At 45.7% G+C, this 16,053-nt stretch overlaps 1 protein-coding gene across 1 annotated transcript in view; it reads right to left on the bottom strand.

The window, feature by feature from the left end:
• Positions 1-962: 962 nt before the first annotated feature.
• The window catches only part of LOC120968689 (uncharacterized), a 94,882-nt gene continuing 79,791 nt past the window's right edge, over positions 963-16,053 (bottom strand). The window contains exon 3 of the mRNA XM_040395637.2: positions 963-1,661. Coding sequence (XP_040251571.2) covers positions 963-1,661 — 699 coding nt within the window. The remainder of the gene's footprint in view (positions 1,662-16,053) is intronic.

Here is a 16,053-nt window from a genome sequence, read left to right as displayed (position 1 = left end):
TATAGCATGGTAGTAATTTGGAATATGGACGCAAGCTAAAAATCTATTGACGGTTCTAGTTTCGAAGTGCGGCACTATTCCCGGATGGTGTAACGTGGGCACGTGTTCTCGGCCGTGGTGTAGCATATGCCATGGTACTTCTTTTTCTACTGCTGTGTACGTGCAATAACTGGCACCGTCGGATACATATCTTACGGTTATTGGGGCGTTCGACAGGAATAGCCTCGTGGCGAGCTATAGACTAGTCTTTTTTTCACACGCATTAGATCGACACATATCATCTCTCTCCCTCTTTCCCACGCACACACCTATCTCTCGGGACTTCTCGCACGCACCATCTCTAGCTCCCTAGGTCGATGCCACCCACATACACTTGTACTCTGAGTTTAGTACGTTATACAGGAAGAGAAGAGGTGCACGCACGCACTCGTCCTCTCTCACACCCGCATCTGTAGCTACGAATTGTAGTGTTCTCAACCATCCGGTTGGCTCTATCATAGGTTTCCCGTTGCTCCTTGGCCTTGAGATTGAGAAGTTTATAATGCGGAGGCTAAGCTGGAGGCGCGAGGTTTTGGTTAATGTGCGGGCCGCACACGGCACCAACACGACACGAGCTTAGTTTGCCTGGTGCACAGTCGGGTGAGTTGTCCAAGTATAGACACAACCAGGCCCTCCTTGGTATCTGCGCAAAGAAATTAGGATCGGAGGGAGTACTACTAGTAGTAGTACTACTTTGATGTGCTGCGTCAACTCGCACAAGTATGCAATACTTCCTGAACAAACAAGCATATAAGTTGTTATACTCCTTACCCAAAGGATTGGAAATTACTTTAACTGCTGATCTGATGTCGAAGTAATTGCTGCATTGCCACCAAAACCCACCATCTCTTAAGCTAAAGTAGACCAAGCTAACCACTATATTAGCATATTACTAAGATAAACAAAAGGCACTATAGAATCATTTAGGAGGTGAGCTTGTCAATCTGAATGTGGAGGGACACCGTCCTCGACAACCCAGCCCCGGCCAGCAGCTTGGGCGGAACTGTGAAGAAGGTTAGCTCCTGCACGACGACGTCGCCAGGATCCTTGCTGCTTGTCACCTCCATTTCCACCTTGATGGCGTCGGTCCTGCCTTTGGGCTCCCCCGGCGGGCCGTTCGCCCACAGCTTGGCCACGTAGTGCGGCAGTGGGGATGCCCCCACTCTGATGCAAACGACTGACACGGCAACAGGCACACAGATGTCGAGCACGCCGCCGACCAAGAAAAACGCGCGGCCGTCCTCCTCCGCGAACAACAAGAGCCGTGGCTCCGACAGTGGCACTTGCAGCTGGAGCACCTTGCTGTACTGGATCCTGTGCACGGGCATGGGATGCACGGTGCTGATGTGGTGGGAGAGCGTCGGCGGCGGGCCTTTGTAGCTGCAGACGGGCACGGGGCATTTGCATGGCGCGAGCAGACACACGCTCTGGGGATCGGCGAGCTTGTGGTAAGTGACGTACAACCCACAGCCTTCGTGCGGGCACTCGACCCTCACCGAGGAGAGGACGGCGTCCACCACCGTGCTCTGCACGTCGAAGCCACCGCCGCGCTTGCACTTCTGGCACTGCCGCTGGTTCTCGGGGTGCTCGCCGCAGCAGCCCGCGCAGGCCAGGTGCCCTCCCTTGCACTGCACAAATCAATCGAACAACACATCAATCAAGAAACATGCACCTTGCTCGATCAGCCGAACGGACGAGGTGTATTTGAACCTCATACACTGGATGCTTCAAGGGGCGGAGGCACAAGGGGCAGTGGAGCAAGGTGAGGTCCATAGAGACCATAGAGAGCTTCATCATCGGGTCATGTTCCGTCGGCATGATCTCGCCCTCCTCGTGCACAACCATCTCTCGCTTTAGGGCCGGGGCATTACAAAGCTTTACAGTCACATATTCATACTACTTCAAGGTGCATTAAATCAACACATGCAAGTATCAAAGGAAAGTCATGGCATGCATGCACGCGTTGTAATTAATGCATCGGTAAACGCAAATTATTGAAATATATCAAGTGCACTGCTTTGATGTGTCGCATCAACTCGTACAACAACGAGAAGTTTGATTACAACGCCCTCTCCCTCGCCCATGAGCATGGTGGCTCGCAGGACTAGGAGAAGCTTTCACTACACGCTCTCCCTCCCGCACGCGGTGGACATGCAGCAGTTCATTCGGTGTCAGATGGCCAGAAGCATATTGTAGTACTTGATACGTCTATTTTGCATCATGTTTTCTTACTGTTATTTATAATGTTTTTATCCATAATAATGCTTTTTGGGGTAATTCTAATGCATTTTTTCTCATAATTTGCAAGGTACACACTAAGATGGAGAATTCCGACAGCTGGAAATCTGGAGCTGAAAAAGCTACGTCAAGCCACCTATTCTGCACAACTCCAAATGAGCTGAAACTTTACGAGGATTTTTATGGAATATTTAAGAAATACTGGAGCCAATAAACACCAGAGGGGGCCACTAGTGGGCACAACCCACCTGGGAGCGCCAGCCCCCCTGGCGCGCCCTGGTGGGTTGTGGCCTCCTCGGCCCACTTCCGGTGCTCATCTTCTGGTATATAAGTGGTTTTGACCTAAAAAAAATAAGAGGAGGACTTTCGGGACGAAGCGCCGCCACCACGAGGAGGAACTTGGGCAGGAGCACTTTTGCCCTCGGGCGGAGCGATTCTGTCGGGGAACTTCCCTCCCGGAGGGGGAAACCATCGTCATCATCATCACCAACAACTCTCCCATCTTGGGGAGGGCATCTCCATCAACATCTTCAACAGCACTAACTCCTCTCAAACCCTAGTTCATCTCTTGTGTTCAATCTTGTTACCGGAACTATAGATTGGTGCTTGTGGGTGACTAGTACTGTTGATTACATCTTGTACTTGATTACTATATGGTTTATTTGGTGGAAGATTATATGTTCAGATCCATTATACATATTAATACCCCTCTGATCATGAGCATGCTTATTGTTTGTGAGTAGTTACTTTCGTTCTTGAGGTCATGGGATAAATCACGTTGCAAGTAATCATGTGAACTTGATATGTGTTCGATATTTTGATAGTATGTATGTTGTGATTCCCTTAGTGGTGTGATACGTCTCCAACGTATCTATAATTTATGAAGTATTCATGCTATTATATATTCTGTTTTGGATGTTTAATGGGCTTTATTATACACTTTTATATGATTTTTGGGACTAACCTATTAACCGGAGGCCCAGCCCAAAATGCTGTTTTCTTGCCTATTTCAGTGTTTCGAAGAAAAGGAATATCAAACGGAGTCCAAACGGAATGAAACCTTCGGGAGAGTTATTTTTGGAACGGAAGCAATCCAGGAGACTTGCAGTAGACGTCAGCGAAGCTTCGAGGAAGCCACAAGGCAGGGAGGCACGCCCTACCCCCCTGGGCGCGCCCCCACCCTCGTGGGCCCCTCGTGGCTCCCCTGACCGACTTCTTTCGCCTATATATATCCATATACCCTAAAAACATCGGGGAGCACATTAGATCGGGAGTTCCGCCGCCGCAAGCCTCTGTAGCCACCAAAAACCAATCGGGACCCTGTTCCGGCACCCTGCCGGAGGGGGGGAACCCTCATCGGTGGCCATCTTCATCGTCCCGGCGCTCTCCATGACGAGGAGGGAGTAGTTCACCCTCGGGGCTGAGGGTATGTGCCAGTAGCTATGTGTTTGATCTCTCTCTCTCTCTCTCTCTCTCTCTCTCTCTCTCTCTCGCTCTCGTGTTCTTGATTTGACACGATCTTGATGTATCGCGAGCTTTGCTATTATAGTTGGATCTTATGATGTTTTTCCCCCTCTACTCTCTTGTAATGGATTGAGTTTTCCCTTTGAAGTTATCTTATCGGATTGAGTCTTTAAGGATTTGAGAACACTTTATGTATTTCTTGCATGTGCTTATCTGTGGTGACAATGGGATATCACGTGATCCACTTGATGTATGTTTTGGTGATCAACTTGCGGGTCCCGTGACCTTGTGAACTTATGCATAGTGTTTGGCAGACGTTTTCGTCTTGACTCTCCGATACAAACTTTGGGGCACTCTTTGGAGTTCTATGTGTTGGTTGAATAGATGAATATGAGATTGTGTGATGCATATCGTATAATCATACCCACGGATACTTGAGGTGACACTGGAGTATCTAGGTGACATTAGGGTTTTGGTTGATTTGTGTCTTAAGGTGTTATTCTAGTATGAACTCTTGAATAGATCGATCCAAAAGAATAACTTTGAGGTGGTTTCGTACCCTACAGTAATCTCTTCGTTTGTTCTCCACTATTAGTGACTTTGGAGTGACTCTTTGTTGCATGTTGAGGGATTGTTATATGATCCAATTATGTTATTATTGTTGAGAGAACTTGCACTAGTGAAAGTATGAACCCTAGGCCTTGTTTCCTAGCATTGCAATACCGTTTACGCTCACTTTTATCGCTTGCTACCTTGCTGTTTTTATATTTTCAGATTACAAAAACCTATATCTACTATCCATATTGCACTTGTATCACCATCTCTTCGCCGAACTAGTGCACCTATACAATTTACAATTGTATTGGGTGTGTTGGGGACACAAGAGACTCTTTGCTATTTGGTTGCAGGGTTGTTTGAGAGAGACCATCTTCATACTACACCTCCCACGGATTGATAAACCTTAGGTCACCCACTTGAGGGAAATTTGGTACTGTCCTACAAACCTCTGTACTTGGAGGCCCAACAACGTCTACAAGAAGAAGGTTGCGTAGTAGACATCAAGCAGTTTCTGGCGCCGTTGCCGGGGAGGTGAGTGCTTGAAGGTATATCTTTAGATCTTGCAATCGAATCTTTTAGTTTCTTGTTTTATCACTAGTTTAGTCTAGAAAAGAAAACTACAAAAAAATGGAATTAAGCTTGCCTCATACGCTTCATCTTTTTAATGTCTTTCGTGAAAATGATGGGAAGGAAAATTGTGCCAAAATGTTAGAAGAGGAATGCATTAAAATGTTTGGCACTAAATATTTGAATGATGAGCATGATTGCAATGTTGTTAATGTGAACTCTTTGAATATCCATAGTACTAATGATGATTGCACTAGTCATGATGAAAATGTCTCTTATAAGCATGTCAACTTTTGTGGAGTGCATAGAGTTTGCAAGTACACACCAAATAGGGAAGATAGATTTTGCAAGAGGAATAAGTACTTGGAAACTAAATGGTTGCAAGAAAGGCTAGATGATTGTGCTGAAAGATTCAATATTTATCGCCATCCTTGTGAACTTTGCAATGAACATGGTCATTTAAAGCTCCAATGCTATTTGTTTCATGATCAAATCGTGTCCAAAAATTGTGATAACTTGATTACCCTTGAGCATCATAAAGAGCTTAGTCTTCTTTTGGGGTATGAAGAAATGAAACGTATAACTGAGGGTATTCCAAAATTTAATCTTGTTAGATTTCTTGATTTTGATCTAGAAGAAATTTTTATGTATTTTGCGGTGAATTGCATTGAAAATCCTTGTATTGCCAATTACATAAAGAAAAGAAAACAAATAGAAGATGAAGAGAATACTAATGAAAGGGAAGAGACTTCCCAATATCCTCCTATTATTTCTTATGATGAATCAGGTAACGAGGAGGAGCTTTCTATTCAACAAATCTCATTAATAAGGAGCTCTAAAAAGAGGGTTAAACCCACACATAATGTGAAGAAGAAAAAGAAAAGACGGAGAAGCAAAGGTGAAAAGGTATCCCTCCCAAATGATGCTACTCCTATTACTCGTTGTGATGATGATAATTGCTATACTATTGGTGCTATCCATACTATTAATGATGAGAGTGATTATGCTTATGATATGAAAAGGCCCAAGCTTGGGGATGCTATGTTTGATGAGAATGACATGTTTGAGAATATATTTGCTGCAATTAATGTTTGTCCCAAGCTTGGGGATGCTATGTTTAATGAAGATGATGTTTTTAGCCTCCAAGTTTTGATGAGCAAATTTGTTATGATGATAGCATGCCTCCTACTTATGATGATTATATTGATGAAAGTGGGTTTGGAAGAGTGTCAACTTTAGGAAGTAATGATCCCACTATTTTGGAGGGTGTTGAATCTTATTGTGACAATTATGAAAGTGGATTTGGAGAGGTCATGACTTTATTTAGTAATGATTCCACTATCTTGGAAGAGGTTTCAATCGATTATGATGAGAACAAAGTTGCTACTTATGATGATTATTGTGATGAAACTTATGATATAAAAAGTATTGATGATTATATTTATAAAACTTGTCATGATTATGATTACCCTTTTTCTGAACATTACTCTTTTAATATGGAAACAATTTATAGTATTCGAGTCTCTTATGATACTCCCACTATTCCGATCGAGAAGAATTTTGCTTATATAGAGAGTAGTAAATTTTCTATGCTTGTAGATCATGAAAAGAATGCTTTAGGTGCTGGTTATATTGTTGAATTCATTCATGATGCTACTGATAATTATTATGAGGGAGGAATATATGCTTGTAGGAATTGCAATAATATCAAGTTTCCTCTCTCTATGTGCTTAAAGTTTTGAAGTTATGCTTGTTTTGCCTTCCTATGCTAGTTGATTATTGTTCCCATAAGTTGTTTGCTCACAAAATCCCTATGCATAGGAAGTGGGTTAGACTTAAATGTGCTAGTCATATTCTTCATGATGCTCTCTTTATGTTTCAATTCTTATCTTTTAGGTGGCATCATTGAAATCATCATGCCTAGCTAGGGGCGTTAAACGATAGCGCTTATTGGGAGGCAACCCAATTTTATTTTTGTTTCTTGATTTTTGGTTCTTTTTAGTAATAAATAAGTCATCTAGCCTCTGGTTAGATGTGTTTTCATGTTTTAATTAGTGTTTGTGCCAAGTAGAACTTTTGGGAAGACTTGGGTGAAGTCTTTTTGATCTTGCTGTAAAAAACAGAAACTTTAGCGCTCACGAGATTAGCTACAACTTTTTACTGGAGAGTGCTATTTAGTTGATTCTTTTTGAAGATGATTAATAGATAAATTCCTCACGTCCACCAATTTATTTCAGAATTTCTGGAGTTCCAGAAGTATACGTTTGATACAGATTACTACAGACTGTTCTGTTTTTGACAGATTCTGTTTTCTATGTGTTGTTTGCTTATTTTGATGAATCTATGAGTAGTATCGGAGGGTATCAACCATACATAAGTTGGATACAGTAGATATTACACCAATATGAATTTAGAATGAGTTCACAACAGTACCTAAGTGGTGGATTTATTTTCTTATACTAACGGAGCTTACGAGTTTTCTGTTGAGTTTTGTGTTATGAAGTTTTCAAGTTTTGGGTAAAGATTCGATGGACTATGGAATAAGGAGTGGAAGAGCCTAAGCTTGGGGATGCCCAAGGCACCCCAAGGAAATATTCAAGGATAACCAAGAGCCTAAGCTTGGGGATGCCCCGGAAGGCATCCCCTCTTTCGTCTTCGTTCATCGGTAACTTTACTTGAAGCTATATTTTTATTCACCACATGATATGTGTTTTGCTTGGAGCGTCATTTTATTTTATTTTGTTTTGCTTGCTGTGTGAATAAAATACCAAGATCTGAAATTCTTAAATGAAAGAGATGTTGGGAATCGTAGCATAATTTAAAATTTTTCCTACGCTCACCAAGATGCATCTATGGAGTATACTAGCAACGAGGGGAAAGGAGTGCATCTACATACCCTTGTAGATCGCGAGCGGAAGCGTTCCAATGAACGTGGATGACGGAGTCGTACTCGCCGTGATCCAAATCACCGATGACTGAGTGCCGAACGGACGGCACCTCCGCGTTCAACACACGTACGGTGCAGCAACGTCTCCTCCTTCTTGATCCAGCAAGGGGGAAGGAGAGGTTGATGGAGATCCAACAGCACGACGGCGTGGTGGTGGATGTAGCGGGTCTCCGGCAGGGCTTCGCCAAGCTTCTGCGAGAGAGAGAGAGGTGTTGCAGGGGAGGAGGGAGGCGCCCAAGGCTGTAGGTTGCTGCCCTCCCTCCCCCCTTTATATAGGCCCCCTGGGAGGGGGGGGGGGGGCGGCAGCCAAAGCCCATCTAGGGCAAGGGGCGGCGGCCAGGGGGGTTCCTTGCCCCCCAAGGCAAGTGGGAAACCCCCCACCCTAGGGTTTGCAACCCTAGGCGCAGGGGGAAAGGCCCATGGGGGGGGGGGGGGCGCCCAGCCCACTAGGGGCTGGCTCCCTTCCCACTTCAGCCCACGGGGCCCTCCGGGATAGGTGGCCCCACCCGGTGGACCCCCGGGACCCTTCCGGTGGTCCCGGTACAATACCGGTAACCCCCGAAACTTTCCCGGTGGCCGAAACTTGACTTCCTATATATAATTCTTCACCTCCGGACCATTCCGGAACCTCTCGTGACGTCCGGGATCTCATCCGGGACTCCGAACAACTTTCGGGTTTCCGCATACACATATCTCTACAACCCTAGCGTCACCGAACCTTAAGTGTGTAGACCCTACGGGTTCGGGAGACATGCAGACATGACCGAGACGCCTCTCCGGTCAATAACCAACAGCGGGATCTGGATACCCATGTTGGCTCCCACATGTTCCACGATGATCTCATCGGATGAACCACGGTGTCGAGGATTCAATCAATCCCGTATGCAATTCCCTTTGTCAATCGGTATGTTACTTGCCCGAGATTCGATCGTCGGTATCCCAATACCTTGTTCAATCTCGTTACCGGCAAGTGTCTTTACTCGTACCGCAATGCATGATCCCGTGACTAACGCCTTAGTCACATTGAGCTCATTATGATGATGCATTACCGAGTGGGCCCAGAGATACCTCTCCGTCACATGGAGTGACAAATCCCAGTCTCGATCCGTGCCAACCCAACAGACACTTTCGGAGATACCCGTAGTGCACCTTTATAGTCACCCAGTTACGTTGTGATGTTTGGCACACCCAAAGCACTCCTACGGTATCCGGGAGTTGCACGATCTCATGGTCTAAGGAAAAGATACTTGACATTGGAAAAGCTCTAGCAAACGAAACTACACGATCTTTTATGCTATGCTTAGGATTGGGTCTTGTCCATCACATCATTCTCCTAATGATGTGATCCCATTATCAACGACATCCAATGTCCATAGTCAGGAAACCATGACTATCTGTTGATCAACGAGCTAGTCAACTAGAGGCTTACTAGGGACACGTTGTGGTCTATGCATTCACACATGTATTACGATTTCTGGACAATACAATTATAGCATGAATAATAGACGATTATCATGAACAAAGAAATATAATAATAACCATTTATTATTGCCTCTAGGGCATATTTCCAACAGTCTCCCACTTGCACTAGAGTCAATAATCTAGTTACATTCTGATGAATCGAACACCCATTGCGTCCTGGTGTTGATCATGTTTTGCCCTAGGGAGAGGTTTAGTCAACGGATCTGCTACATTCAGGTCCGTATGTACTTTACAAATATCTATGTCTCCATTTTGAACACTTTCACGAATGGAGTTGAAGCGACGCTTGATATGCCTGGTCTTCCTGTGAAACCTGGGCTCCTTCGCAAGGGCAATAGCTCCAGTGTTGTCACAGAAGAGAGTCATCGGGCCCGACGCATTGGGAATCACCCCTAGGTCGGTAATGAACTCCTTCATCCAGACTGCTTCCTGTGCTGCCTCCGAGGCTGCCATGTACTCCGCTTCACATGTAGATCCCGCCACGACGCTTTGCTTGCAACTGCACCAGCTTACTGCTCCTCCATTCAAAATATACACGTATCCGGTCTGTGACTTCGAGTCATCCAGATCTGTGTTGAAGCTAGCATCGACGTAACCCTTTACGACGAGCTCTTCGTCACCTCCATAAACGAGAAACATATCCTTAGTCCTTTTCAGGTACTTTAGGATATTCTTGACCGCTGTCCAGTGTTCCATGCCGGGATTACTTTGGTACCTTCCTACCAAACTTACGGCAAGGTTTACATCAGGTCTGGTACACAGCATGGCATACATAATAGACCCTATGGCCGAGGCATAGGGGATGACACTCATCTTTTCTATATCTTCTGCCGTGGTCGGGCATTGAGCCGTGCTCAATTGCACACCTTGCAATGCAGGTAAGAACCCCTTCTTGGACTGATCCATACTAAACTTCTTCAATATCTTGTCAAGGTATGTACTTTGTGAAAGACCAATGAGGCGTCTCGATCTATCTCTATAGATCTTGATGCCTAATATATAAGCAGCTTCTCCAAGGTCCTTCATTGAAAAACACTTATTCAAATAGGCCTTTATACTTTCCAAGAATTCTATATCATTTCCCATCAATAGTATGTCATCCACATATAATATGAGAAATGCTACAGAGCTCCCACTCACTTTCTTGTAAACACAGGCTTCTCCATAAGTCTGTGTAAACCCAAACGCTTTGATCATCTCATCAAAGCGAATGTTCCAACTCCGAGATGCTTGCACCAGCCCATAGATTGAGCGCTGGAGCTTGCATACTTTGTTAGCATTCTTAGGATCGACAAAACCTTCCGGCTGCATCATATACAACTCTTCCTTAAGGAAGCCGTTAAGGAATGCCGTTTTGACGTCCATCTGCCATATCTCATAATCATAGTATGCGGCGATTGCTAACATGATTCGGACGGACTTCAGCTTCGCTACGGGTGAGAAAGTCTCATCGTAGTCAACCCCTTGAACTTGTCGATAACCCTTAGCGACAAGTCGAGCTTTGTAGATGGTCACATTACCATCCGCGTCCGTCTTCTTCTTAAAGATCCATTTGTTCTCTATGGCTCGCCGCTCATCGGGCAAGTCAGTCAAAGTCCATACTTCGTTTTCGTACATGGATCCTATCTCGGATTTCATGGCTTCTAGCCATTTGTCGGAATCCGGGCCCGCCATCGCTTCTTCATAGTTCGAAGGTTCACCGTTGTCTAACAACATGATTTCCAGGACAGGGTTGCCGTACCACTCTGGTGCGGAACGTGTCCTTGTGGACCTATGAAGTTCAGTAACTTGATCCGAAGCTTCATGATCATCATCATTAACTTCCTCCCCAGTCGGTGTAGGCACCACAGGAACATTTTCCCGTGCTGCGCTACTTTCCGGTTCGGAAGGGGTGACTATCACCTCATCAAGTTCCACTTTCCTCCCACTCAATTCTTTCGAGAGAAACTCCTTCTCCAGAAAGGACCCATTCTTGGCAACGAAGATCTTGCCTTCGGATCTGAGGTAGAAGGTATACCCGATAGTTTCCTTAGGGTATCCTATGAAGACGCATTTTTCCGACCTGGGTTCGAGCTTTTCAGGTTGAAGTTTCTTGACATAAGCATCGCATCCCCAAACTTTTAGAAACGACAGCTTAGGTTTCTTCCCAAACCATAATTCATACGGTGTCGTCTCAACGGATTTTGACGGAGCCCTATTTAAAGTGAATGCGGCAGTCTCTAAAGCATAGCCCCAAAATGAGAGCGGTAAATTAGTAAGAGACATCATAGATCGCACCATATCCAATAGAGTGCGATTACGACGTTCGGACACACCATTTCTCTGAGGTGTTCCAGGCGGCGTGAGTTGTGAAACTATTCCACATTTCCTTAAGTGTGTACCAAATTCGTGACTTAAATATTCTCCACCACGATCTGATCGTAAGAATTTTATTTTCCTGTCACGTTGATTCTCAACTTCACTCTGAAATTCCTTGAACTTTTCAAAGGTTTCAGACTTGTGTTTCATTAGGTAGACATACCCATATCTACTTAAATCATCAGTGAGAGTGAGAACATAACGATATCCTCCGCGAGCCTCAACACTCATTGGACCGCACACATCGGTATGTATGATTTCCAATAAGTTGGTTGCTCGCTCCATTGTTCCGGAGAACGGAGTCTTGGTCATCTTACCCATGAGGCATGGTTCGCACGTGTCAAATGATTCATAATCAAGATACTCCAAAAGTCCATCTGCATGGAGCTTCTTCATGCGCTTGACACCAATGTGACCAAGGCGGCAGTGCCACAAGTATGTGGGACTATCGTTATCAACTTTACATCTTTTGGTATTCACACTATGAACATGTGTAACATCACGTTCGAGATTCATCAAAAATAAACCATTGACCAGCGGGGCATGACCATAAAACATATCTCTCAAATAAATAGAACAACCATTATTCTCGGATTTAAATGAGTAGCCATCTTGAATTAAACGAGATCCAGATACAATGTTCATGCTCAAAGCTGGCACTAAATAACAATTATTGAGGTTTAAAACTAATCCCGTGGGTAGATGCAGAGGTAGCGTGCCGACGGCGATCACATCGACCTTGGAACCATTCCCGACGCGCATCGTCACCTCGTCCTTCGCCAGTCTCCGTTTATTCCGTAGTTCCTGTTTTGAGTTACAAATATGAGCAACCGCACCGGTATCAAATACCCAGGAGCTACTACGAGTACTGGTAAGGTACACATCAATTACTTGTATATCACATATACCTTTGGTGTTGCCGGCCTTCTTCTTGTCCGCTAAGTATTTGGGGCAGTTCCGCTTCCAGTGACCACTTCCCTTGCAATAAAAGCACTCAGTCTCGGGCTTGGGTCCATTCTTTGACTTCTTCCCGGCAACTGGCTTACCGGGCGCGGCAACTCCCTTTCCGTCCTTCTTGAAGTTCTTCTTACCCTTGCCCTTCTTGAACTTAGTGGTTTTATTCACCAGCAACACTTGATGTTCTTTTCTGATCTCTACCTCAGCTTATTTCAGCATTGAATATACCTCAGGAATGGTCTTTTCCATCCCCTGCATATTGTAGTTCATCACAAAGCTCTTGAAGCTTGGTGGAAGCGACTGAAGGATTCTGTCAATGACCGCGTCATCCGGGAGATTAACTCCCATATGAGTCAAGCGGTTGTGCAACCCAGACATTCTGAGTATGTGCTCACTAACAGAACTGTTCTCCTCCATTTTACAGCTGAAGAACTTGTCGGAGATATCATATCTGTCGACCCGGGCATGAGCTTGGAGAACTAGTTTCAGCTCCTCGAACATCTCATATGCTCCATGTTTCTCAAAACGCTTTTGGAGACCCGGTTCTAGGCTGTAAAGCATGCCGCACTGAACGAGGGAGTAATCATCAGCACGCTGCTGCCAAGCGTTCATAACGTCTTGGTTCTCAGGGATTGGTGCATCACCTAGCGGTGCTTCTAAGACATAATCTTTCTTGGCTACTATGAGGATGAGCCTCAGGTTCCGGACCCAGTCCGTATAGTTGCTGCCATCATCTTTCAGCTTGGTTTTCTCTAGGAACGCGTTGAAATTGAGGACAACGTTGGCCATTTGATCTACAATACATAGTGTAAAGATTTTTAGACTAAGTTCATGATAATTAAGTTCATATAATCAAATTATTTAATGAACTCCCACTCAGATAGACATCCCTCTCGTCATCTAAGTGAAACATGATCCGAGCTTAACTAGGCCGTGTCCGATCATCACGTGAGACGGACTAGTCAAGATCGGTGAACATCTCCATGTTGATCGTATCTTCTATACGACTCATGCTCGACCTTTCGGTCCTCCGTGTTCCGAGGCCATGTCTGTACATGCTAGGCTCGTCAAGTCAACCTAAGTGTATTGCGTGTGTTCCGAGGCCATGTCTGTACATGCTAGGCTCGTCAACACCCGTTGTATTCGAACGTTAGAATCTATCACACCCGATCATCACGTGGTGCTTCGAAACAACGAACCTTCGCAACGGTGCACATTTAGGGTGAACACTTTCTTGAAATTATTATAAGGGATCATCTTACTTACTACCGTCGTTCTAAGCAAATAAGATGCAAAAACATGATAAACATCACATGCAATCAAATAGTGACATGATATGGCCAATATCATTATGCTCCTTTGATCTCCATCTTCGGGGCACCATGATCATCTTCGTCACCGGCATGACACCATGATCTCCATCATCATGATCTCCATCATTGTGTCTTCATGAAGTCGTCACGCCAACGATTACTTCTACTTCTATGGCTAACGCGTTTAGCAACAAAGTAAAGTAATTTACATGGCGTTATTCAATGACACGCAGGTCATACAAAATAATAAAGACAACTCCTATGGCTCCTGCCGGTTGTCATACTCATCGACATGCAAGTCGTGATTCCTATTACAAGAATATGATCAATCTAACACATCACATATATCATTCATCACATCTTCTGGCCATATCACATCACATAGCACATGCTGCAAAAACAAGTTAGACGTCCTCTAATTGTTGTTGCAAGTTTTTACGTGGCTTGTATAGGTTTCTAGCAAGAACGTTTCTTACCTACGTAAAACCACAACGTGATTTGCCAATTTCTATTTACCCTTCATAAGGACCCTTTTCATCGAATCCGTTCCGACTAAAGTACGAGAGACAGACACCCGCTAGCCACTTTATGCAGCTAGTGCATGTCAGTCGGTGGAACCTGTCTCACGTAAGCGTACGTGTAAGGTCGGTCCGGGCCGCTTCATCCCACAATACCGCCGAAACAAGATACGACTAGTAGCGGCAAGAAGAATTGGCAACATCAACGCCCACAACTGCTTTGTGTTCAACTCGTGCATAGTAACTACGCATAGGCCTGGCTCTGATACCACTGTTGGGAATCGTAGCATAATTTAAAAATTTTCCTACGCTCACCAAGATGCATCTATGGAGTATACTAGCAACGAGGGGAAAGGAGTGCATCTACATACCCTTGTTGATCGCGAGCGGAAGCGTTCCAATGAACGTGGATGACGGAGTCGTACTCGCCGTGATCCAAATCACCGATGACCGAGTGCCGAACGGACGGCACCTCCGCGTTCAACACACGAACGGTGCAGCGACGTCTCCTCCTTCTTGATCCAGCAAGGGGGAAGGAGAGGTTGATGGAGATCCAACAGCACGACGGCGTGGTGGTGGATGTAGCGGGTCTCCGGCAGGGCTTCGCCAAGCTTCTGCGAGAGAGAGAGGTGTTGCAGGGGAGGAGGGAGGCGCCCAAGGCTGTAGGTTGCTGCCCTCCCTCCCCCCTTTATATAGGCCCCCTGGGAGGGGGGGCGGTGGCCAAAGCCCATCTAGGGCAAGGGGCGGCGGCCAGGGGGGTTCCTTGCCCCCCAAGGCAAGTGGGAAACCCCCCACCCTAGGGTTTGCAACCCTAGGCGCAGGGGGAAAGGACCATGGGGGGCGCCCAGCCCACTAGGGGTGGCTCCGTTCCCACTTCAGCCCACGGGGCCCTCCGGGATAGGTGGCCCCACCCGGTGGACCCCCGGGACCCTTCCGGTGGTCCCGGTACAATACCGGTAACCCCCGAAACTTTCCCGGTGGCCGAAACTTGACTTCCTATATATAATTCTTCACCTCCGGACCATTCCGGAACCTCTCGTGACGTCTGGGATCTCATCCGGGACTCCGAACAACTTTCGGGTTTCCGCATACACATATCTCTACAACCCTAGCGTCACCGAACCTTAAGTGTGTAGACCCTACGGGTTCGGGAGACATGCAGACATGACCGAGACGCCTCTCCGGTCAATAACCAACAGCGGGATCTGGATACCCATGTTGGCTCCCACATGTTCCACGATGATCTCATCGGATGAACCACGGTGTCGAGGATTCAATCAATCCCGTATGCAATTCCCTTTGTCAATCGGTATGTTACTTGCCCGAGATTCGATCGTCGGTATCCCAATACCTTGTTCAATCTCGTTACCGGCAAGTCTCTTTACTCGTACCGCAATGCATGATCCCGTGACTAATGCCTTAGTCACATTGAGCTCATTATGATGATGCATTACCGAGTGGGCCCAGAGATACCTCTCCGTCACACGGAGTGACAAATCCCAGTCTCGATCCGTGCCAACCCAACACACACTTTCGGAGATACCCGTAGTGCACCTTTATAGTCACCCAGTTACGTTGTGACGTTTGGCACACCCAAAGCACTCCTACGGTA

The sequence above is a fragment of the Aegilops tauschii genome, chromosome 7 (genome assembly GCF_002575655.3).
Source record: "Aegilops tauschii subsp. strangulata cultivar AL8/78 chromosome 7, Aet v6.0, whole genome shotgun sequence".
NCBI lineage: Eukaryota > Viridiplantae > Streptophyta > Magnoliopsida > Poales > Poaceae > Aegilops > Aegilops tauschii.
This window is presented reverse-complemented; position numbering and strand designations above follow the sequence as displayed.